The 26,266-nt window shown below is 49.6% G+C and overlaps 1 protein-coding gene across 1 annotated transcript in view; it reads right to left on the bottom strand.

Annotated features, from left to right (window-relative positions):
- The window catches only part of TMEM132B (transmembrane protein 132B), a 200,549-nt gene that overhangs the window by 39,610 nt on the left and 134,673 nt on the right, over window positions 1–26,266 (bottom strand). The window contains exon 4 of the mRNA XM_075534627.1: window positions 1,430–1,573. Within this exon, the coding sequence (XP_075390742.1) occupies window positions 1,430–1,573 (144 nt within the window). The remainder of the gene's footprint in view (window positions 1–1,429; window positions 1,574–26,266) is intronic.

The following is a 26,266-nucleotide window of genomic DNA, read 5'->3' on the forward strand; positions in this document are numbered from 1 at the left end:
TTGAACCCACGGGAGAAAGATGAGGCAGTCAGGTAAAGAGGAGGTAAAGACGAGGTAAAGACGGCAGCTTTGGAAGCGCTATGGCACAGATCTATCTATGGTGCCTTACACAGGGGCCACGAGTTTAATGGGCTTCAAAGCAAGGGTGCGGGTGGGGGAGTATTTCCTCAAGCCCCGCCCACAGCTCGGGCACTGCAGAAAGCCTGCACCTATGTCTTTCTGTCATCAAGTCTACGCACCATCTTGGACAATGCGTCCACTTACCAAGAGTGAAAATCCAAGCCCAGGCAACAGGCTGTGCCAAACCCAGACTCCCCAAGGGTTAAATACCTTTTAATGAGGCCTCTCAGACACATCATTTCTTCTCCATCAACCTGCCCAGGTCTTCATCCCACAGAAACCACCCCCAGGTGGGACTGTTTGCAGACTCAGACCAAGTCCCCTTAACCTCTAAGCGGGAGCCGGCAGGCTGCCGGGAAGGACTCTATGCTGAGTCGTTTCATTTCCTGTAAGGAAGGAGTCCATTGGCCCTGGGGCTCTCTGAGCAACTCCAGGAAGGAAGGGTGCTTTGGGACATTTAAACCCTTTCTCCTGAAGGCACTGCTGCGGAAGGAACTGTGTTCAGAAAAACCAGACACACTGAACCGGGGGTCTAACCAGAGCCCTCAAAGAAGGGTAGGAGAATCATGTGCTCCAAATTCAACACATTGCCACGAAGGGGGCAGCACACATGTCCGCCACTAGATCTCACACACCGGGCTGGGGCCCACAGGTGATGACTCGATTCACATTGGCAGCACGTGGAAGGAGACAGTGCGATGTCACTGTGACTTGAACGTATATTACTGTCTGCACTAGAAATCCTGGCCTCTTCGGCTCCTGTGACCTTACTGGTGCAGACAGTAAAAAAGCTACGCCCACCCAACATTCAGGGCCCAGATCTTCCAGAACCTTCGTTCCTCTGGGTCGCAGGCTAATCAGTGTTCCCTCTTTCCAAGTTCTCCAAGAGTGCCGCCCGGTCATCCGCAGTCGCGGTTGTGCTGTGATGAAAGAAAAGCTGAGTGCACCAATGTCGCGGATAGTTTTGGTCTCAGAGACAAAACCCACTGTCATCCAGTAGATTCTGACTCAGCACTGGCCCCCGCCATGGGTAGGGGGGCTTGTGGGGCTCTCATCATGAAGGAAGCAGATGCCACATCTTCCTCCCACCGAACGGCTGGTGGGTTTGGACTGCTGGCCTTTCTGTGAGCAGCTAAATGCTTAACCTGCTCCACCGGGCTCCTCCCTCTCTTACAAAGAGGCAGAAGACACTCCAGATGCCATAAGTGAGGCATTTGACTAAATCCCCTGTTTCACAGGGAACCGAGGAAATGCAAGAAGATGGGATATGGACCAGACAGACAGACAGACAGACAGAATCCCTCTGCACCTTGATGACGTCTTCATCAGCTGACTTGCACTCCAGAGCGTCTGAAATGTCCACCACCGAGCCATCCTCCTGCACACCCACGACTCTGACAGGAACGGACACCGAGCTTCCGGTGAGAATGGCCGTGTTCAGAACCTCCGTGTCCTGGGCGGAGAGAAGAAAGTACAGACGGGTCAGCCAGTGAAGGATGGGTGTAGATTGTGGCACTGACGACCTCCACCCCATGGCCCACACGTGGAAGGGGCTGTTCTACCAGCCCAGGACATTCCTCCCAGACTTCTTAAACCAAGCCTGAAGCTGGACCTTCTTCCGGCCCTAGTGCAGAGTCACTGTCTTCTCCGCTGAGCTCCATTGGTCTCTGTCTGGGGCATGGAGGGAGTGCAGGAAGCCCCTAGGAAGTTGTGGTGGGGAGGAGTCAACAGGGGTGGGAGTCAGGCGCGGGTGAGGGCACAGAGAGCACAGATGGTCACCATGGCCCCACCACATAGGATTATTTTCACAGCTGCACTGCAAGCCTATAACCAACATGGGCAGAGGTCACTGTTGCCTGCCAAGCAGCCATGCCCCACCCCATACCTATCTAATGCCACTGGCGCATTTTCCCTTTGGGTATCAATCCAACCCTGCAGTCGGCGAGTATAGTGCTGCCCCCAGCTGAGCTAGGGCCCAAACCTGACCAATCAGGATGGCCCATCCCACAATGACTGGTTCACGTTAAGCCCAGAAACTAGAAACTAGAGATAAGAGTAGGAAAGAGATTGATTCCTGGGGGGGGGGGGGGGAGCCAGGGTTCCTGAATCCAGCTATGCCTTGAGCCTCTTATCTCTGGAAGCCTGTTATCTGAACCAAATACATGGCTTTACTTGAGATCGTTTGGAATAGGCTTTCTGTCACTTGCAGCTGGAAGAGTGTTGACTAGTATGGGTGGGCCCAGGCCGTGCGCTAGGCTAAGAGAAGAGACTCACTGTCCGTGGTTTCCCACTGGAAGCCCACCGCGTTGGACGTGCTGACGGAGCAGTGGGAGTCAGCGGGAAACACCAGGGCGGTCTGGTTCTGCTGCACCCAGGGTGACTGACTCAGAACCGACTCGGTGGTACCGAATGACCACTGTGGTGAGGCGAGCATCACAGCCTTCTCTGTCCCGGTTTGCCCAAAGTGAGTTTCAAGGTTTATAGTTTGTTGGTTGAAAGCTGACTGAACATATGAATGTTTCCATTTAACAATTTCTACACAGTTTAGTGCTTGCCTCACAATGTAACTGCAGTCTTCCCCCTTCCTGCTCACGTCCCTCATCTCCACGAGTCCTTCTTCCCCGATCCTTCCTGAATCTAACCATTTTGAGGGGGGAAGGGAAAAAATGCTTCCCTTGGGGCCTCAAAAGGTTGATTATACTGAGGAGCACACCCATCTCTTGGTATGATTCATTCTCGATACACCTGTCTATCGTGTGGCTGAATGTTAATGCATGGAGCGGGTTCAGGCCTAGGCTTGAAGGGTGTCTAAAGGCCACAGACTTGAAGGTCCCGCCAGCCTCTAGCAGGCCCAGGAATGTGATTTTTTTCTTCTAATTTTGTTCAGATGACACCATGTTCCATAAAAACAAACCGTAAGTGGCCCCACCTTAAGCTTTGGTCACAGATATCTCGGTCACCGGGTTTCCTCCTTCAGCTTTCTTGCAGGGGCAGAGAGGTTTGCACCGACAGCCTCGCGAGACCAGCTTTCATTCGACTCCTACCTGTGCAGCTCTAGGTTCTATGCCTTGTATGAATAGCTCTTCGTGGGAAACAATTTCCATTCGTACTGCAAGCTAGAGTGACATTAGTGGTTGTGGCAAAGTAAAGACATCCAGAAGTTTTCTCTTCCATAAAAAGTGCAAACCCTATGCTCCCTGACCCCTTACAAAAAGGTCTGCTTTAACTTCTTCAGAACTCAAAACTGACCAGAGGCATGTAGCAATCCAATTCAAGAAAAGTGGGTGAATCTTGGTAAGAACAGAGAGCTTTTTGGAATTTCAACTTGACCTACACCTGTTCCCTACTCTTCAGCTCCAGAAATAATAGCCTTAAGACCCAATAACTCGCCTACTTAATGAAAACAGGTGGCCTGGAAGTTATCTGAGGAAGCAGATCAGCGTGGGGACCTTTCAGAGCTCCATTCCCAAAGAACTGCACGGATCAGACTCTTCTTCCTGGAAACGCACACGGGAAAGGCAGAGAAGCATTTGACCTGATTCTGGGCTGTTTGCTTGGGGGCATTTGTTCTGAACAATCGCGGACAATTAACTTCCTGTTTGACTTCCTGGCCACCTGATGGCATGGATAGTAGCTGGGCAAGGAATCTTGGTAGTTATGGTTCAGTGCTGTTCACTCTGCCCGGACTCGGCCCAACAGAAGAAAACGCTACAGGATCCTCTGTGGTCCTCACCATCATTGCCCTTGCTGTGTTCCTGTTGCAGCCACACGACAAATCCATCTGGTGAAGGCCTTCCTTTTTTAAGCTAACTCCCCCTTCACCATGTCACCATTGCATGATGTCTGTGGCAGTTACATCATCTGGTGTCCACTTGAGACTATTAAGAGTGAAGGGGTGGAGTTTAGCCTGTCAGTCAGGTCACAGCTTGATGACCTCATTTGGAGGCACTAAGGAGATAAGTAGCTCACTGGATGCCAGACACACTCTCTCTATGAGACATTCCTGTTGACAAGCCACGTGGAGCTATGCTGACGAGCCACACAGCTGAGATGCTTCCACCACCGCAGGATCCACAAGACTTTCCACCTACTGGTCTGTGATCTTCCTGCACTCCGCATCAAAGCATGGCTGTGTGAGTCTAAAGAGGAATTTCTGCGCCAGCATTGACATATGGGCTAACATCGGATTTATGTACTTAATCCATGCTGGGATGGGATGTTTTCTTAATGTACTTTGATATGAAATTCTCTTTTACACACCTATCAGTGTCTGTGAACTTGTTCATAGTCAATCCAGGCTAATACAGTGTCCTTCTCCACAGGCTGGTCCTTGCGGACAGCATGTCCACAGGAAGTGAGAGGACATCTGGTTTTCTTTACTTCTGCAGGGCAGACAACAGCCTGATCAGCAAGCTTGAAAGCAAACACAGAAAAGAGGTTCTGCTCTATGCCTGGGGGTTAGAAGGCCACACGCAGGGGCGAGCTGTGCGCAGGCTCGGGCAGGCCTGAGAAAGCCCTAAGGGCTCCTGGGAAGCAGCAATAACAGGCAAAGCAGAGCCCTCATGTGAAGCGAGGACAGAGGCCTGCCCAAGTGCTGAAGGCAACCCCCCCCACACACACACACACAGAGCCCAGAAAAGACTGGGGTCTCTTGACTTTCTGACCCCAGGTGTTGATGACAATCTTTGAGTCATCATTAGCGCCACACCACGCCCACTGAGCGCGACTTGAGGGACCACCCACCCACCGCAAATGATGCAGATTTACGTAAGTGGTCCAGAAGGTCACTAACCAGACAGGCTAACTATGCAAATCATCATTGGCAACAACAACAAGCGAACCAGTGGTCTGCAGGGTGGTGGGAGGAGCAGCTCCTGCTCCAGTGCAGCAGTGGCTGTTAAGGGTGATGGGAAATTTTGGAAACAGCATTGGGATGCCTGCACAGCACACGGGCACAGCTAATGCCACTGAGCTGCGTATGTCCAAATATGGAGATGGCAGGTGTGGTGTGTGTGGCATAATTTTTTTTAATCCTACCAATGGGAATCTTAATTTTTAGTGAAAACACCCAAATACCCTCAAAGCCCCAAGAACAGACCGCATGTGGCTTCCAGTGTATTCCATGCCTGCCTCTCCCCAGCCTGTGAGATTCTGGACAGCATCCCCAGACCCTGCCCGAATCTCAGGGCAATCTAATTCTGCCTGCATCTCGCTCACGGGCACTTTGGCTTCTGTGAGGCAGATGTAAACTCCACTCAGAGAAAAGCAAGGACGTTGGTTGTGATTTAGATAATGATGATTTTCAATTCCACTGTTAGGTGGCTTACATAACTGCAATCAGCCCAGAGCCCCCTCCACTCCAGGACTATTTTTGGACTCTGGTAATTTATTATACACGTGGCTGTGTGAAAGATCTCAGAAGGCAGCGCTCGATCAGCGCCTGAGTATCAGAAGAACATCATGTCCAACAGAGGAACACGCAGAGAGAGTCAACAAAACGGCTGCCCCGCTGAAGCTTGCTCTGGGGGAATGGAGGGGGGAGTCGAGGGGGAAGAGGGGGAACTGCGCAGAGCTTCCACAGCCTTCACTCAGGGCACCAGGCAAGTCCAGTGACCCTGGCCATGAAGAAGAGTGAGGCAGCAAATGCCACTCAGCTGGCAGGATTGGGGCTCCCTGACAAGCAGGGTGGCTGGTCCACAGCGGGACGTCAGCAGGGAGGTCCTGGATCTCGCCTGTTGCACAGGTCTCCTGCAGGCTGGGAAAGTTACAAGGTTGTACATGGTGGGGACCCAACTTCTTCACCCACTGCCTGGCTTATGGGAAGGGTGCAATGCCATTGAAGGGATGGTTAGCTCCCCCCACAGGACTCCCCTTCCCTGTTGCTATGGTGATGGTGACCAGGTCTCCACTTAGATAAAATGTCCCTGCCTGCAGTCCCCACTGACTAGGTCCAGAGAGGAGCAACGGCCCACTGCGAGCCAGGGACCCTGTTTGGGGGAGAGTTGGGGATCTCCATCTGGTTTTCTGGGTCCTTTTCAGGAAGGAAGGGAAGAGGGAATAGTCAGTCAGCCCCCAGGTCAGGAACCTCGGGTGCATGAAGGAGACCTACTGGCCCTTCAACAGGGTGTGCGTGGACAGGCCTTTACGTGAGTAAAGCAACCCTCCTGGCAGCAAAGTCTTGCTCACAGTCCCTTCCCTTCCTGCACATGTGGCTTTTAAAGCACCGAAAAGCCTCCAGTCTATTCTGGCACTAAAACCAACGCCAACCCGATAGCCACTGAATTGAGCCCAAAGTAGAAGGACCTTCTATAGAGTTTCCCAAACTGCTCATCTTCACAGGAGCAGACGGCCTCCTCTTTCTCCCTTGGAAACACTAGTGGGTTTGAACCACTGACCTCGAGCTTGGCAGCCCAATTCCTAACCCTCAACACCACCCGGGCCCCCTTTGCTTGCAGTGAAGTAAGCCTAAAAAGGAGACCCGTAGGTCCCATCCAATTGGTCTAAAATTCAACCTAAAGACACTTGTGGGGACAGTCCTGAATACAGACTGCCTGTACTGGATATGTTCTCTGGGGCCTGAAACCCGAGCAGGCTGGCCAATCACAGGCAGCAATACACCAGGAGTACCGAGCAGAGCAGAGGCAGGGGTCGGCCGTGCTTCCCGTGGCTCTCCAGGTCATTCCTGGGTCCCTACCTCTCCCTTGGAGATACATGTCATGGTGACGAATGCCCCTTGCTGTCCCCAGCCCCAGGGAATCCCTGCCACTCACCCCCAGAAGGGTTGGACACATGCATGGACAAGGGCCACATTTGAATTAGCCTGGCTCCTCTGTGTTCTTATTCCATTTGCTTCCACCAATGCGGGAGCCCAGCGACAGAAGCACTTGGCAGAAAACCAAAAGATCCGTGGGTGGAACCCGCCGGCAGCCCAGTCGGGATGAAGATCAGACGGTCCGCTTCTGGCAAGATTCCAGCTTTGGAAACCTGACGGGCAGTTTCCGTCTGTCCTGGCGGGGTAGAGATGAGTCAGAAGGGACAACACGGAAGGAGGTGTGGCTTAATGTGTGTCTCTACTGGAAAGCGCCCTGGTAGCAGAGTGCTCGAGTGTTCTGTTATTTACTGAAGGGCAGGCACGTGGCCCCACCAGGTGTTCAGAGGAAGAAAGATGAGGCAGTGGGCTTCGGTCAAGATCACCAAAAATGCCAAACCAAATCCTCTGCCAGTGACTCGATCCAACTCTTCCTTCCCCACACCGGGCTTGTGAGGTTGCAAATCTTGATGGGAGCCAATAGCCCATTGTTCCCCCAAGGAGGAGCCGGGGGTTCAAATCACTGGGCCCAGGCCCTACCTGCTAGCACCACCTGGGTGCCCACAGATGGCAGCCTGGGAAACATCGGGGGTCCGTTCTGCTACGGGGGTCTCTCTTCGGGGGGACCCAACCTGACGGTACTGAGTTCAGCTTTGATTTGGGTTCACACGCACATCCCAGTCCCGATGCCAAATAATAATGCTGTCAGTGTTTCACTCCCTCCCCGGATCTGACTATTAGCACTCCAGCCGAGCTCGGCTTAATTACAACTGGAACCTGTTAATCATGTTTCTTTGTTGTCTGAAAAACAAGACACTATCATCTCATCCAGCTTGAGCTAAATTAAAATTTAGCACAACTTCCTGTTGCCACGGAACCAGCAAGCGAGTGACATCTGTTCCTTTAAAATGCAAACCTGGTCGATGGCACCGCTGAGCACAATGCAGCCGAGTCAAAGCTCCGCCTGGGTGAGACCTGCAGGAATAACTGCGTACTCATAGGGCTGAGCCCTGTGTACTGTGCCACTACTGGACAGTCCAATGAGCGGTGAGAGACTCTTCCTGATTAGAGGCTGATCCTCGGTCTCTGGACTGCTCCCAGCGATGGATGGATGGATGGATGGATGGATGGATGGATGGATGGATGGATGGATGGATGGATGGACGGATGAAAGGGAGGGAGGTGGGGAGCAGGGACAGGGACAGAGAGACAGCAAGACAGACAACTATCCCCCTACAGAGACACTGCTGTGTGATCTCGCCCAATACATTCAAACATACTCAAACTTCATTTCCTTCTCCGTAAAGGAGGGTCACTAACCAAAGCCATATTCCATAAGGCAGCCGTGGATATTAATGAAGGCCATGCCTCCACACCAGGCGGAATGCTGCCTGGCACACAGGAGGCGTTAGTGACCAGTTGTGCTGGCTACGCCTCGTTTATTCCTCGCAAACAACCTCACTACTCTTGAAGGCGCTCCTGAAATGTTGTCTCCGACAGACAGCCTCCAGCTGGAGAATAAGGAAAGCCCAAGAAAAAGCGATGCATTTGAATGACAGTGTGGCCGAAGAACGCAGGAAGGACCGTGGCCTGCCAAGAACAAGCAGGCCCGTCGTAGAAGAAGTCCAGCCAGAAGGCGTCTTAGAGTCGTGGGTGATGAGCCTTGGCTTTGTGTCCTTGGGACCCGACGTCAGGAGGGATCGGTCCATGAGAAGGACCCTCAGGGGGGTGGACGGACACAGTGACTGCAGCGAAAGGCTGCCTCATAACAGCTCCTGTGAGGGTGACGCCGGACCAGGGGGGGGGGTTGGTTCGGTCATCGGCAGGGTGGCTACGAGTCTGAGAACACCCACCATGTAGCGTCTTCCCCGACGACATGATCCCCCACTCAGAATCAGCCTCCTCCTCCAACTTGGCTCCACACAACCCATTGCCCCTGAGGCGCCTTACCATGGGTCCAGCTCAGGCTGACCTCCCGCGTGTCAGAGAACGACTCAAGTCCACAGCTCGAGCCTCGCTTCCGAGTCCTCTCTGGCCGGATTCCTCCCGCCAAGCTTTTGGCGAAGAGTTCAGCCAGGAAGCTGTTGTGTTTCTCCCTTACATGGAATCTCCAAACACATTCTGCGTGCCCCCTCTTTGCGTAGAGAATCATCGTCCATATGGTTTTCGCCTGGCTGTGCTTTTGTGTGTCCCGGCTAGTGCTCAGAGTCCGGCACAGAGCTGGAAACACTACCGATTGATATTTGAGCAAACTGCCCAGATCGGTATGCCAACGAGCTCACGTGGTGGCCAGTGAACTGATGGGAGACCAAGGCAGAACGCCAGCATTCCTCAGAAAGACGACATCTAATCGGTCCCCGCGTTAATTCTGCGCCAGCATGCGTACCCCTCAAGAAATAAGACCCATGTGGGATCAGCTTGTTGGACAAAGACGCTTTCAGGGGAACTCTGTTTGTAAGACAAGAAGCCTGCATCTCCTTACAGACAAGCCTGAGTGGAAACTAATTTTTCCCCCTTCAAAGCACTTGAGGATTTCGATCTTGAGAATAAGGCTGTAAGGAGGTAGCAGAAAGCAGAGCTCGATGAAAATTGCATTCTCATCTCTATTTCTTCCACATCAAGCGTGCCAAGAGGAAAGGTGTGATATTGGGATAGAATCTGCTCTTCCAGCCTGTATTAAGTTATTCACCGTCTTTTCCTTAATCTGCCTAAGTGTTGAGATTGATACATCAACACGTTGCTCAAGTAATATAATTCCATGGAACTCGGCTCGGCTGCCCCCAGCCCTTGTGAATAATATTTCAGGCTTCAAATTAATGAAACTGTTGGCTGAACATCTATTTTTGCCTTCACAGCTGTACTGTATCAAATCCAACTTCCTTCTCCCTTTGCCGGAGTCCTTAAGCATATGAGTGGGTTTGTTTCTCAGAACTGAATGAAGTAAGACAGGAAGTGACTGGCCCCGACGCCGGCGCTACTAGGAAAGCGAAAGAGCTCAGGCGGCCCGCACCTGTACTGAGAGGGCAAGCTGAATCGCTCTCTTTCTCCAGCAAATGGTTCATGTTTGGAGTCCGGCACAGACCTGAGAATACGAAGGGGGCTTGCACAAATAACAAAACGCCAACGTGCTGGAGAACCCGCCTGGTCTACCCTGGGTGGACCGCTACTCTGGAGAAGCCAGTCGTTGTTTTCTCATTTGTATCGTACTTGGCAAAATAGCAATCACTTACTGCCTGCACTCCCTTGCGTCTAGATCAATCAAAATGAAGCCCAACCTACTGCCCACCAGACGATTCTGGCTCATAGCATCCCTACGCAGGGTTTCTGAGGCCGTCAATCTTCACAGGAGCAGCGAGCCTCACATTTCTCCCATAGAGCAGCTGGTGGGTTTGAACTACTGACCTTGTCTGGTGCTTACCCAACAACCCTTGAAGGTTGTGAAGGTTTTGGTTGTGCTTCCAAAGAGTGGACTCCGAAAACAAGGGTGGGGGATTTCCACAAGAAAGGAGGAAGGGAAGTCCACCACGCCTCTGAAATAGCTCGACCTGATTTGGAAATAACTCCACTCCATTGGCACTTGTCATCCGGAAAGACCAAGAGTGAAAGACGGCAGGTCTGGTAACGCAGCCACTAGGTGTCCTCGGTCAGTCCTGACTCACGTCAACGACCAGCCCTGTGCCATCCTCACCATTGTTGCTGTGACTGAGCTCGTGGTCATGACCCTGTGCCAACCCATCTCGTGTCGGGTCTTCCCCGTTCCTGAGACCACTCTGAGGAGCACGGTGTCCTCTTCCATGGACTGGTCCTTTCTGACAACATGAGACAAATGCCATCCTTGTTCTGAGGAGCCACCTGGCCGCACTTCTTCCCAAACTGGTGAGTTCGTTTGTCTGTCAGTCCATGACACTGTCCATCCTCTTTGCCAGCGCCATAATTCAAATGCATCGTCTGTCCCGTGGTCTTCCTCGTCCAGTGTCCAACGTTCACATGCACAGAAGATGACCCAAGATTCCAAGGCTTGGGTCGGGCACGCAGCATTGAGGGTCAGTTGAAAGGAGGTCAAACTCTCCAGGGGTGGACTGATGAAACAATGGGTCCCACGCACCGGTGATAGATCTTGAGATGGCGCAGGAAGGGGCCCTGTTTCCCCATCTGTTATATCCGACGTCACCATGAGCCGAGACACCGTGTGGGGCTGCTCGCAGCGAGGAGGAGGGCTGACTCTCCTGCCCCACTGCTGTCACCAGCACTCTCTTCTCCCAAACCTGCCACCGGTGGGGACATAGCATGGACAGGAATTCTAGGTCTGGACACCCGTTTAATAACACCTGCCTACTCCACACCGCAGCGGGTGATCATCCAACAGTGCAGTTGGCGGGGCTGCCCCTCCCCCCTCCTCCAGAGGAGATGTGAGGGTGTGTACAGTGCAGTGGAGGAAGCCCAGAGTGGTACCATTGTTTCTGTCTGGCCTGCTGCTCCTGGACACAACCCCCCCTGGATTCATGGGAAAACAGAGGCTCCAGCCAGCAGTTTGGGGCATTGATTTGAGTTCATCCTGTCTCTAGACATGGGGAAGGGGAGAAGGACAGGGATCCTATGCTTTGAATTGATGCCTTGCGGTGTAAGGAGTCAGGTGATGCATGCCCCGAGGGAGAGAGACGGGGTCACTGCACCCACTAACTCAAATGACCAAAGGGCATTACCTTAAATTCCACATTTGTGTGTTAGGGTGGATTTGGGAAATGATTTCTGGAAAGTAATAAAAATCCCCAACAGAATGAGGACAGAGTGACCTTCAATTCTAGAAGGAGACACACTGGCCACCCCCAGACACCTCTGTTTGGGCCCTGCAGGTGAGTTAAGTCCCTCAGTGAGTCTGGACCTGCAGGTGAAATAGGTCTCACAGGTGAGACTGGCCTCTCAGGTGAGCCTGGCTCCTCAGGTGAGCTGGCCCCTGGCCCCTGAGTTCTGACAGCCCTAACCACCTGTCCTCCATCCCTCCCAGGCCATGGGGTCCTGGGGAACTGGCCCCACCCCCACAGAAAAGTGGCCAATCAGCTCAGAGCATTCATCAGTATCCAGGATCCTGTCTGGAAATGGCTGAAGTTCAGGCCCCACAGCCCTGTGTCCGTGGCAGCTGCAGCCACTACCTGAGTCCAGTAAAATAACCAAGCGTGCTGCTGCCCAGTCCATTCCGACGCATGGCGGTCCCACAGGACAGGGCAGAAGGGCCTCGGTGGGTTTCTGAGACTGTTACTCTTTATGGGAGAAGAAAGCCCATCATGCCCCCCTGGGGCACTGGTGGTTTCCAACAGACTTCCCTGCAGGATCCTCCAAACTGAGTCCCTCTCGGCAGCAACCCCAGCAACCTGAGGTCACCTTCCTGAGGAACTCCCAGGGGACCCAGGGGCAGTCCAGGACCCCCTCTGACCTGCAGCTGGCAGTGCTGTGTCCGCAGTGACCCAGGGCGGACTGTTCATCTGATCACCCCTCACGGCAGGGGGAGCTCTGAGCATGCAGGCCTCAAGGCAGGGCAGGGGACCTTCCCCAACTGCCACCTGCCCTCTAGAACCCCTTGTGACCCTCTGGCAGTGTAGGTGCCATCTTTAACCTCCAGATCTGATCAGAATCAAATCTGGTATGGAGGTCCATTCCATCTCTCTCTCTCTCTCTCTCTCTCTCTCTCTCTCTCTCTCTCTCTCTCTCTCTCTCTCTCTTTTCTCTCTCTCTCTCTCTCTCTCACACACACACACACACACACACACACACACACACACACACATTGCTGTCACGTCGACTCTGACTCCCTGCAACCACCGTGTGTGGGAAGCCCAGAACATGCTCCCCACAGTCCACAGGTGGCTGGCTTCTCAGAGCTTATCGCTAGACCTTTCTTCCAAGGTGTACCTGGCTGCACATACTCTCCCTTCAGGACGGTTCAGGGGCTCCCCTGCCTTTGTGGGGCAACCGGAAGAATGGGCTCCCTCCTCCCTCCTATGCCCAGGCTGACACAGGGGACCTAGGCTTTCCCCTCTGGAGGAAAGGGCCAGGGTTCTCATTTTAAAGTGAGGCTGGGAAAGGGCAGAGGGGGGCGAGGGAGGGTCTGGCCACCATGTGAGATTCTGTTCCCAGTCCAATCAGAAAGGCCAAACCCGGGACTGCAAGGGCCTGAGTGTTCTGCAACGTCTCGTTTTGTAGGCAAACTCATCGTGCCACGTGAGATAGAGCAGGGGTGCTATTGGCCAGGGGTCCATCCACATGGAGGCTGGACCACGGTGCAGGGAAGACCACCTGCAGAGAGCTCCAAGCCCTTCTCACACGCCTGGGGACATGGGAAGAGGTGATGTGCTGGATTTGGGTGGGTGGCTTTCTTTTCTGACTCTTTCATGGGGTCTTGGTACATGGTCACTCTTGGGGAATGAGGCAGGGACACCGATTGGTGGAAATTTCAATTCCCAACAGTGTCGCCAACTGCAAGAGGCTAACTAAGGTCACCGGACCCAGAACAGAACAGCCCTGGCCTCCCTCACCAGACCGGAGACCCCCCTGCAAGCCCCTGGGGACCCCTGAGCCTGTGGGACCCAGGAAACTGTGTCCCTGGGAGGGGAAGGGTAGGGGCTGTGTGCTTCCCTCATTTGCATTTCCGTGGGCAGACGGCGCCACTCAGCGCTCCCGATCCCACGCGTGGTCCTCATTCCTGTTCATCCTCGTGTTCCCTTCCAAGGGAAATTACACCTGCTCTTTATCGGGAGACGCTTTCCATGAGCCCGGAGAACACACCAAGACAGAAGCTGTTAGAGGAACTCCAGAGGAATTGAGACGTTTTTCCTTCTGTGCTTGAAGGAGGCTGGGGAAAGGTGCATTACAGAGCGCCCTTGGGTGGCAGGGGGCAGAGGAGGCAGTGGTCACGCAGACCACTTCTACAGGAAGAGCAGGCCCTGCCAAGCTCCACTGGATGACAGCACTTTTCACAACAGCCTGACTTTGTGAACAACCTAAACACTCACGCAGACACAGGCAGACACACAACATTAGGGATGGGAACACACCGTGGAAAGCTCAGAAAACTCAAATCCCCTGCCACTGAGTCGATTCTGATGCACAGCGCCGGACCCTATAAGGTAGGGGAGGTCTGCCCCTGCGGGATTCTGGTGCTGTCGATCTTTACAGGAACAGACAGCCTCATTTTGCTTCCACAGAGCAGCTGGTGGGTTCGAACTGCTGACCTTGTGGTTAGCAGCCCAATAAGGTAACCCACTAAGCCACCAGGGCTCCTTGTGAAATATGAGTCATCCACAAAAGGAAAAGTGTCCTGGTGCCTACAACAGCATGGATGAACCCTGAAAAGGGTACTCGGTCCAAACGAATCAGTCACCTGAACAAACCATGTCTGCTCTCCCTTATATGAAACAAGCAGGAAGAGGAAGCTGACCAACAGTTGATGGGTACCCATACAAGCCACCAAGCACCTGTCAGTCTGTTGACAGTGGTGGCTTGTGTGATGCTGAGATGCTGAAAGCGGTGTATTTCAAATGCCAGCAGGGTCATCCACAGTGGACCAATTTCAGCAGCGCTTCCAGAATCGGTCACGGAAAGCCTTCTTGATGGGGATCAAAACATAGATACTGAAAACCTCAGAACAAAGACCATTAAACTGATTGCGGTAGCAATTGTACAAGACTGCTGGGTGCGACTGAACTATGGAGTGATCTGATTGAACTGTGGAGTGATACGGTAGCTGTATTAGCTCCCAAAAAAGAAGAAGAAGAGGATTGCTGGAAAAGATGAGCGTCTCACAAGTGAGTGAGGAGAAGCCGCCCTCTCAGAGGAGAGCTGACCACAGCCATGGGGGAAAGCCCCTCTGCACCTTCATTTCCTGATGGGGCACCACTCAGATGAGAAGAAACAGCTCCAGACATCCATGAATAAATAACAGGGACCATGTACAAAGGATGAATTAATGAAATTGGAAGTTGTAGAGATGTCATGGAAGGCCTAAAAATGGACCTGATAGGCATTAGTGAATTGAGATGGACTGGTTATTGGCCACTTTGCATTCGAAAGTCCTATGATTTACTCTGCTGGGAATGACACCATCAAGAGGAATGACAATGCATTCATCATCAAAAAGGACATTTCAAGATCTATCTTGAATCATAATGCTGTCTGTGATTCAATTACACCCATCCACCCTTGAGGAACTCCAATCAATAGGGCTGTTCTTCAAACGTATGCACCAACCACCAAAGCCAGTGATGAAGACACAGCAGGATTCTACCAATGTCTTCAGTCTGAACTGGATTTAACATGCGCTGGTAATTACTGGTGATTGAAATGAAAAAGTTGAAAACAAAGAAGTAGCAGAAATTGGAAAACAGTCCTGGTGGTAGACACGAAGCTGGCGATCCCATGACAGAATGTTGCGAGACCAACAACTTATGCATAGCCAATACGTTTTTCAGTAACTCCAGCAGTGACGATACACATGGACTTCCTCACATGGACTCTATTGACAGAAAAAGAATGACATCTCTGGAAAGAGACCATGGAGAAGCTCAATACGAGCAGCTGAAACCAGACCAAGGGCTGACTGTGGGACAGACATCAGGCGCTCGTACTTAAGTTCTGGTTGACGGTGAGGAAAAATCTAAACAAGTCCACAAGAGTCACAGTATGTCCTTGAATCTATCCCGCCTGTATTTGAGGACATCTCAAGAACAGATTTGATGCACTGAACATTAATGACGGAAGACCCGATGAATTGTGGGAGGACATCAAGGACACCATGTATGAAGAAAGCAAATGATCATTATTTTTTTTTTAAGGGGAAAGAAAAGATCAGTGTGGATGTCAGAGGAAGCTATGAAACTTGCTCTTAATTTTAGAGTAGCTAAGACAATGGAGGAAATTATGAAGTCAAAGAGCTCAACAGAAAATTTCAAAGAGCAGCTCAAGTAGATAAAGTCAAATATTATCATGAAATCTGCAAGGACCTAGAGTTGGCAAACCAAAAGGGAAGACGACGTTCAGCAGATCTGAAACTGAAAGAATGCAAGGAAATATTCAAGCCTTGAGTTGCAATTCTGAAAGATTCTAAGGGCAAAATATTGACCGATGCGGGAAGCATCCAAAGAAAATAGAAAGAATATACAGTCATTGTACCTAAAAGAAGTACTCGACATGCAAACATTTCAAGAAGTAGCATATGAGCAAGAACCAATGGTAACGAGTGAAGAAGCTCAAGCTGCACGGGAAGCATTAGCCAAGAACAAGGCTCCGGGAATTGCTGGAATACTAATTAAAGTGTTTCACCAAGCTGATGAAGCACCGGAAGCACTCACTGGTCTACTCCAGGAAACTGCGAAGACACCAACTTGGCCAAATGACTGGAAGAGATTCATACCTGTAGCCATTCCAAAGACAGGTGACCCAACAGAATGTTCAAAGTATAGAAGAAGGATATCATTAATATCACATGCAAGGAAATTTCTGCGGAGGATAATCCAGCAATGATTACAGCAGTATATTGTCAGGGAGCTTCCAAAAGTTGAGGCCAGATTGAGCAGAGGATGTAAACCAAGAGGAGAGAAACAAATCCATAGACACTCATATGTGTATAAGAAAGAGCTTCATTATATACAAGAGCAATTGAACATTGAGAAAACATCCCAGCTCAGTCCAGATCAAGTCCATGTATCTGATATTAGCCCATATGTCCGATACCAATCTATAAAGTCCTCTTCAGATTCACGAAACACATGAAATGCAATGTGATGCAGGAAGATCACAGGCTAGTGGGTGCAAGGTCTTGTGGATCCAGTGGCAGAAGCATCTCATTGCTGGCAGGGGTCTCCACGTGGCTCCTCCAGCTCCCAGGGTACAAGCTATATCAGGGAAGCACCATGTGTCTTGTCAGTAGACCATCTCTCAGTGAGTGAGCAGAGAGAGAGTGTTTCCCACCTCCAAGGAGGAATAACAGAGTTCCCAGAATCCTCAGGAGAAGGCCATGCCCACACAGAGGCCTCATTTGCTATCATCTGATTGACAGGCTAGACTCCACCCCTAAACGCTTCCTCCTTAAATTGACATCAGATTATGAAACTACCACAAAGAGAAATCATTGCTGCCATCACATAGATCTTGGATGAAAGCAGAGAATGCCAGAAACATGTTTACTTGTGTTTTATTGACAATGCCAAGGCATTTCACTGTGTGGACCAATGGTTCTCAACTTTCCTAATGCCGCGTCCCTTTAATACAGTTCCTCATGTGGTGACCCCCAACCATAAAACTATTTTCATTGCTACTTCATAACTGTAATTTTTTTACTATTATGAATCGGGCGACCCCCAAAGGGGTCGCGATCCACGGGTTGAAAACCACTGGTGTAGACCATATTAAACTATGGACAGCCCTGAGAAGAATGGGAATTCCAGGACACTTCATTGTGCTCCTGTGGAACTTGCACGTGGATCAAGAAGCAATTATGCGAATAAAACAAGGGACGACTGACTGCATGGTTTAAAATCAAGAAAGGTGTGTGTCGAGATTGCATCCTCTCGCCTTATTCAATCTGCATGCTGAGAAAACAAATAATCATAGAAGGGGGATTATATGAAGACGAATGCAGCATCAGGATTAGAGGAAGGCTTATTAATAAACAGTGATATGCAAATGGCACACCTTGCTTGCTGAGAGAAGGAATTGAAGCACTTTCAGATGAAGACAAAGCTTGCAGCCTTCACTATGGATTATAACTCAATATAAAGGAAACCAAGATCCACACAGCTGGACCGTGATCAATGAAGAAAAGGTTGAAGTTGTCAAGGAGTTTGTCTTGTTTGGCTCCACGATCAGTGCTCATGAAATCCGCAGTCAAGACATCAAAAGGTGTGCATTGCACTCGATAAATCTGCTGCACACGTGCTTTTTAGAGTATTGAAAAGCAAGGATGTTACTTTGACGGCTAAGGTGTGCCTAAGCCAAGCCATGGTATTTTCCATTGCCTCATATGCATGTGAAAGTTGGACACTGAGTAAGACGGGAGGAAAACGGATGCACTTGAATTGTGCTGGAGACGGGGATTGCAATTGCCATGGCCCGCTAACGGGACAGACTGATTGGTCTGGAGAAATGGGCGGTGAAAGTGGGTTCATACGCTTCAGGCTGTTATGTGCTAATTCCTTCTTTTTACTTTAACTCGAGAGAAGCAAACACTCAAATCCAGCTTGGAAGAAGTATAGCCAGAATGTTCCGTAGAAGCAAGAACACTGAAACTTCCTCTCATATACTTTGAACGTGTCAGAAGAGACCACTCCCTGGAGAAGGACATCGTGCTTTGTACAAGTAGAGGGGCAGCCAAAAGGAGGAAGATCTTCAATAAGATGGACTGACACAGCGGCTGCATCAAACATTAGAACAAACCTAAGAACAAGATGGCCTTTGAGGATGGCACAGGACAGGGCATCCTCATTCTATTGTACAGAGGGTCCCAGGGCCAGCGCCATGCTGATGCCACCTGTGTTAGCAGGACACTTACGATGAGAGAGAGAGAGAGAGAGAGAGAGAGAGAGATTTATACAGCGAGAAGGAATATAACAGCTAACTAGTCCACACAGCAGTACAGGGGCTCAGTTCAACTCACTTTCATGGGACAATTAATATACTGGAAGTCCTTCAACGCACTTGGGCTTCCAGGTCCAAGGTCATTGAAGTAGACAGCAGAGTCCTCCCTCGGGCAAGGTGAGCAGAGTCAAGAGCAGGGTGGGTCAGCAACAGTAGCTCGGGAGCTTAGAGAAGCAGGCCCAGATGGGACATCAAGTTCAAGAAAGGTAAGGCAACAGAATCCACCAGCCTCAAGCTCAAGCAATGAATGCACCAGCAGCGCGGTGAAGCGGGTCTCCAAGGAGACTCAAGGTCTAGGGATACAATCCACGGGTTGGCTTGGCCCACAGGTAGTGTAGCAAAAAGGTTGAGGCAGAGAACTAGCTTAAATAGCAGTACACTGGTCCATTCACCAGTGACCACGAGAGAGGGAGGCAGGCTTTGCAGAGCCATTTATCTCTTTGCCCTGCAATCAACCTTCGACCTGATTAATCCCACATATTCCCATTGACCAGGTTGACACAGTAAACCTAACAATCACACCACATAACAACAGAGGTGGAAGGAAAGGGGAGAGGCATTGCCTTACTCACTGCCAGTGAGTCTATTCCATCTCATAGTGACCCCATATGACCGTGTGAACCGCCCCAAGAGGTTTCTAACCCTGTAACTCTTTACTGGAGTAGAAAGCCCTTTCCTCTCCTGAGGAGCAGCTGTTGGTTTTAAACTTCCGACCTGTGCTTAACAGCCCGATGCATAAACTAGCACACCACGAAGGCTCCAAGTGACTGTGCTTAGGGGACACTGACTCTATGTTCATGGTGCTAGGGTGACATGGAAAAGAATAGTGATGACCATTGCATGGCCTATAGAATGTCCTCACTGTCACTGAATTATACGTGCAAAAATGAGTGAACGCATGAAGGTTTCATTGTGCACATTTTTCACCACCACCACAACAGAGAAAGATGAAGCTCAGGTTAGATTTCCAAGCTGCTGAAAGATGAGAGGTGCCCCAGCTGAGTCACTGGGATCATGAACCTACCCGAGTCAGCTGACCAGCTGCTGTACAAGGGAGAGCACGTGATGATGTTGAGATGAAGCTGTCCACTTTCATGAAGGCGTACCATCTCAGAAACCCTGGATTGCTCTCAGTTGGAGTCAGCTGGATGGCACTAGGTAGGTTGGGTTTTTTTTTTTACTAAGCAACAAGGAACCCTCGTGATGTAGTGGGATACGCACTGGGTCACTATTGAAAGGCCAATGGTTCCTACCCACCAGCGGCAACATGGAAGAAAGAGGAGGCAGTCTCACAGCCTCGGAAACCGTCCCGAGCAGTTCTCCTCTGTTGTGTAGGGTCACCGAGTCAGAATTGACTCCAGGACAGTGGGTTTGGGTTACTCTGCCACAGCATCATGCCGGCACAAATGTACCACCAAAAAGCCACAGGCTAACAAAGCACCACGTGCATGCAATGCAATCTCCACCTTGTTAAAAACAAATCCGAGGCAGAGAGAACACACTGGAAATAAATGTGTCAAAATGCATCTCTAGGCAGTGGAAGGAAGATTATTTTCATTTTCTGCTTTACAATTTTCCATGCTCACCAGATTTTTCTATAGTGAGGGGAAAACAATATTTTGAGAAAATAAAATTGTTGGCCTCTTGAGAATACAGAAATAGCTGAGTCAGGGCCAACTACTACACTGGAGATGAAGGAGTGTACCTAAGCGAGAAAGACACTTGGAAGAGTATCCATCTCTTGAGGCTGAGATCAGAATCCAGACCCCACTGCTGGGGTGTATCTGCTGCCCACTGGCTAGTGAAGAAGTGGGCAGGGGCCCAGTGCCAGAGCTAGTCCTTAGCTGATAAGGAAGATGTCACCGGGTGTGTGTGGGGCAGTGGGGGGAGAAGCACTCTATTCACTGGACACGGAGTGCCACAGGTTTTCTTGGAAGCTTCTAAAAGCTGTGCCCCAGGAAGGGGGGGAAGCATTCTGAAAGCTGGAGGAAAGCTCCTTCCTCTGTGAGGTGCCCCTCCAGTACCCTCTACTGGTAGAACGCTGTACTGCACCAGGTTGCCAAGGAGAAATGTTTGCAGGGTCTTGCTCTAGTATCACAAAGCAGGCAAAGAAGGGTGCAGCTGTGGCTGAGTCGATCTACTGACAACAGAACAGCACTTCTTAAACGTCCAGAAAGTTCAATAAAAACTATTTACTCCCTCGTAACAGCACTTGGACAAAGGATAGTGATAATCCATGTCACTAGGTTGTACGTGTAAAAATTGTTAAACTGGTGGAGGTTCTACTGTGCATGTTTTCACCACAGTAACTTCCTCTCACTACTCTGGGTATTCTGAGCTTATGATAAAGGAATAATGAACATATTTCAAAGGGTGTGCTCAATTGGTGCAACAATTTTACCAGAACTGGAATGTCTTATGGGAGGAACGAAAACAAAGAAGTTAAGGAAATGTGCTTAAATGGCACACAGAAAACTAAGAATAGGCCAGTGCTTTGAAACCTACGTGTCATGTGTGTTTCCCATGGGTCTTTAAAATCAAGATAATAGAGTGATCAAGTGTGTCTGAAAGATTCTAAAGGGCTTGGCACTGCATTCCCATGGTGCAGGGAGAACTGAAAGTCATTAAGGAGGGAACTGCTTGCGTGGTTTTCCACCTTCTCGCCTCAATAGAGCAGGAACAAGCACAATTGCTCTTACCTACGGTGCCATGCAAAAGCAACCTCTCAAAGAGCCCTTCACTCACACAGCGGGGGGCCGGAAGGCAGGCCTGGGTGTCCCGCCTCAGAGTGTGGGTGGGTCAATCGGAGGCCGGGACACTGAGACTCACTGAGAACAATGATTAGCCTTCATTAATACGGGGATTAACTTGATCAATGCTCAGCAGCTGTTTCAGCAGCCCACTTGTCATTATACAAAAAGCCTAATCTATCTCCACAGAGATGAACAATCCATCAGAGCAGCTGTCAAAGCCAGTCTGAGGAAGTGACATTTTCTAACACAACTGATAGCAGGTGATTTATTCATGGAAGCGTTCCTGGAGCTAACCCTCTCCTGTTGCCCACAGGTGATCTCTGATGACCCACCAGTAACGCTCTGTTTCTAATTCATGACGCGATCCAGAACTCCCCCGAGCTTATGCACCGGGCAGGAGGAGGAAGGCGCTCAGCACGGCCGCCACCCCCGCAATCGTCTTAGTAGAGCCCAACAGTCCTGTTATTTATTTATTTTTCACAACAGATTCCTTTTAGAAAGGAAACATGTCGCGGGAGACCCCCACTACACACATGATAGGATCATACCTGCTGGCCCCCAGGTGGTTGAGTAGGACTGTCCCGGTTCTGCATTTGAATGTGGTGATGCCCACACATGACACAGAAGGGTGTGTGCAAGCTGGCGAGACCTGCATAAAGTTCACAGAAATGCAACCATGTTGGTTTGCTGGGTGGCTACTGTGCTATAGCTTTATAGGCTGTTGCCACTAGAAGCTGAAGAAACGGTCAGGGGATCTCTGTGAGTTATGTCTAAAATCTGCATGTGAAAATACAGTGATTTAAAACAAAAGCTTTATTTTAAAAATAGGTAAAGATGTTGGGAGAGTGGAGGGTGAGTGGGTTGGAAAGGGGGAACTGATTACAGGGATCCACATGTGACCTCCTTCCCTGGGAGATGGACAGCAGAGAAGGGGGGGAAGGGAGACTCCGGATAGGGCAAGATATGACAAAATAACAATCCATAAATTATCAAGGGCTCGTGAGGGAGGAGGGAGCAGGGAGGGAGGGAAAAAAAGAGAGGACCTGATGCAAAGGGCTTAAGTGGAGAGCAAATGCTTTAAAAATGATTAGGGCAAAGAATGTACAGATGTGCTTTATACAATTGATGTATGTATATGTATGGATTGTGATAAGAGTTGTATGAGCCCCTAATAAAATGTAAAAAAAATAAAAAATAGGTAAAGACATGAAAAATATTAGTAGGAAAAAATACCTCAAATTCATATATATATACCAAAGTGTATATATATACATACATATACCAAAGTTCATATATACACACACACATATATACCAAAAGAAAACACTCCCAATCAAACACACAGAGAAAATAGGCTGTTATTTTATTTTTCAATGAGCAGAACCTCAGTGAACTGTGAGATACTGGCATTGAAATCGACTCCATGGCTGTCAGTTTGGGGTGTGGAGTCTCTGAAGAAGGGGTGCGTACGGAGTAACAAGATATCCAAAGAACCAAGGTGTGGTAGTTACATCATCTGTTGTCACCTTGAGACTAATAAGAGTGAAGGATGGAGTCTAGCCTGTCAATCAGGTTGCAGCTTGATGACCTTATTTGGAGGCACTAAGGAGGTAAATAGTTTGGTAGAGGCGGGACACACACTTACTCCCTGCAAGATATCCCTGGTGACAAGCCACATGGAGCTATGCTGATGGCAGCAAGAGGCTTGGAGCTGAAGGAGCCACGTGAAGACCCACACCAGCACTAAGGTGCTTCCACATCACTGGATCCACAAGACTTTGCACCCGCTGGCCTGTGATCTTCCTGCATTCGGCATCATTGCATGTGCTGCGTGCGTCTGGAGAGGAATTTACAGACTGGAACTGGACGAAAGGGCTAATATCGGACTTATGGACTTGATCTGGACAGGGGTGGGATGTTTTCTTAATGTACAATAACTCTTTATCTAAAGCTCTTTCCTATACACAAAGGAGTATCTATGAATTTGTGTCTCTAGTCTACCCAGACTAACACATAGGGCTGAGTTTTCCCAAATTGGATGCAAACTGTAAAACCCAAATCCAATAAGCACAGCACATCCCAAGCAGAAAAATAACGAAGAAAGCAATGCTCAGACACGCCACAAATTGCTCGGAACCAGTTACAAGGCGGTCCAGACAAACAAACAGATAAGGATGGTAAGTTTCTTGTCAGAGGTAATGCAAGGGTGAAGACCATGGGCCAGTCTCTTCAAAGTTATGGAAATGAAGCTAGGCCAAGGTGGAAGTTTGTGTTCATGGAAAATAGGTCTCAACAACCACAAAAGGCAAATGAAGGACAGATGAAATCAGAAAGAATGTGCGTGTGACCCTCAGATCCACACGACCAGTCATGGTGAAGGCACTCAGCAAATGAAGCAAAGTAAACACAATGCAGCTGGGTAAATGGGTCTCCATAGAGGCACGAAGAGCCAAGCACACGTAGCTCCCTAAGTAAGTGGATAAGATCTTTTCCTTATCAGATATCCGAAATGATGCTTCCCTGTTGAACAAAATCACAAACATGTGGAATGCTTGTAGGAGACGTGAGCATACAGACCAAGAGGCTAGAAATGGAAGTAAGTGGTTGTAACGTTCTTATCATGTGTGCAATAGGGTAATATTACTTGAAGGGAGACTTTGATCAGTCAACCAAAACTCACTGCCCTTAAGTCGGAGCTGAGTCACAGATGAGGATCAGCAGAGAAATTTACCCAAAAGCCTAGGGAAACCCGCCGCCATCGAATCCAAGCTGACTCATGGAGACCCTGTAGACAGAGTAAAACTGTCCCCGTGGGTTTCTGAGACTGTGGATCTGTCTGGAAGCAGACAGCCTCACCTTTCTTTCTCGGAGTGGGTGGTGGGTTCAAGTTAATGGCCTTGCAGCTAGCAGACCAACAGGTAGCACTACCCCACTGGGATGCCTAGAAATCCTAAAGCAACCCCACAGGAACTCAATGAACGTTGCAGCTACAAGCTCATAAAGGAGATTAAGTAGAATCATGAAATCATCTCCAGAATCTGATTAATTCAAAAGAAGTCAGGAAAAATGGGGAGACGAGGACAAAGAGCAAGTGGGATAAATACACAGCTAACAGGAAAATTGTAAACCCAAACTCAATCAGAATCCCTTTAAGTTAAACGAGGCCCTCCAGTGAGAGGAGCATGCCGGGTTGGGTGTTTCAAAGGGCTGCCTACAGCACGCTTAACTGTGAAACACAAACAGGTTTCCCTTAAAACGGCTGACAGGTAAGTCCCACACTACTACTAGTCACACGAAAGCTGAGCTGGTTACGTGAATACCAGATAAATTAGGAAGCTTGCCTCATAATGATACATGGCTCACTTAATCAAGAGATCCTAATAACCTCAAATCCTTTCTGCATCTAATGACAGAGCTTCAAAACATATGAAGGAAAAACCGACAGCAATACAGCAAAATCAGCACAGCTCTCCAGCGATAGGCGGATATTCTAATGCCCTCTCTCAGTACAGCAGGACAGAAGGCAGAAAGGGACTTGCGGACTTGAACCAGACGATGAACCCACCTGACTGTACGACATTTACAAAGTCTACTGAACAGCAGCAGAACACACTTCTCAGGGTGTGTGGAGCATTTGCCAAGAAGAACTATTTTTAGCCCATACAACAAGCCAGTGAAAGAAATGTAAAAGGAATGGAGAATGTTCTCTGATGACAATGGTACTAAAAATAGAAAACAGGAAAAGAAAGACGCTTGGGGAAAAAAACAAACCCAATACTGGAACATATATCACACACTTCTAATAATCTATGGATCTGAAAAGTGAAATTTGTAAGTATCATGAACTAAATTAAAATGAAGACACACAGATTTGAGGAAGACATGCATCGCACTGCATACTTACCTCCGGAGAAGACCAAAATCAGAAAACAAAAACTCACTGCCATCAAGTCAATGCCGACTCAGGACCCTATAGGACAGGGCAGAACTGCCCCTGCGGGTTTGTTTCCAAGACTGTCACTCTTTACAGAAGGAGAAAGCCCTGTCTTCTCTCCGGGAGCGGCAGGTAGTTTTGAACTGCGTACCCTGCATTCAGCAGCCCCACTTAAAACCACTATCCCACCAGGGATCCACCAGGAGGAGAGGAAAGATCTAAATCAGGGGTGGGGAATGCTGGCTCTCAGGTTGTCTATGGCCAGCAAAACCATCAGTACAGCTAACAACACACGCCTCACCGGAGGGAAGCCATTCCAGCCTTTAGGGCGAGTTCATGAAATGCGTGACCACTGTGACCCAGGAATGATGTCATCCATAGACCGATGGCCCTCGACAGGACAAAGTACCCCACCCCGGGTCTAAATCAAGTGGCTCCGTTTTCACCCTAAGGAATTTGAAAGAAGATGAGCAAGTTAAATTCCAAAGAATTAGAAGAAAAGAAATAATATGTAACAGAGCAGAACTCAATGAAATAAGAAACAAAAAACAATCTTTGAAACCAAAAGCTGATTGCTGGAGATGATCAATAAAAATATGGGGACATTAAGAAAAGAAAGGAGATAGAAGTCACCGATGACAGGAAAGGTGGCATTACTATGGATTCTGCAGGTATGAAGAAGACAAGAAGGGAATGTTCTGAGTGACTGCGTAGAGATATAGATAAGCCTGGCCCATTCCAGGAAAGCCAGTAGCTTAGATGAAATGGACTGATCTCTGGGCTGTTGTCTGCTACGCCCTGGACTGCTACCCACAAGGCCTCTCCCTGGGAGGCAGAGGACGCCGTCTGCTCCCGTAAAGATGCATGACCTTGGAAGCTCCATGTGGGGTGGCTGTGAGTCTGAATCAACTTGACGGCAGGAGGTTTGCTTTGGGTTTTGCCTCCCTTGAAAAGACGCAAATTTTATCCGAGAGAAAAAAATAGGCAACCTGAATGGTCTGGTATTTACCCAAGGAGGAGAAGACA

The sequence above is a fragment of the Tenrec ecaudatus genome, chromosome 16 (genome assembly GCF_050624435.1).
Source record: "Tenrec ecaudatus isolate mTenEca1 chromosome 16, mTenEca1.hap1, whole genome shotgun sequence".
Taxonomy (NCBI): Eukaryota; Metazoa; Chordata; class Mammalia; order Afrosoricida; family Tenrecidae; genus Tenrec; species Tenrec ecaudatus.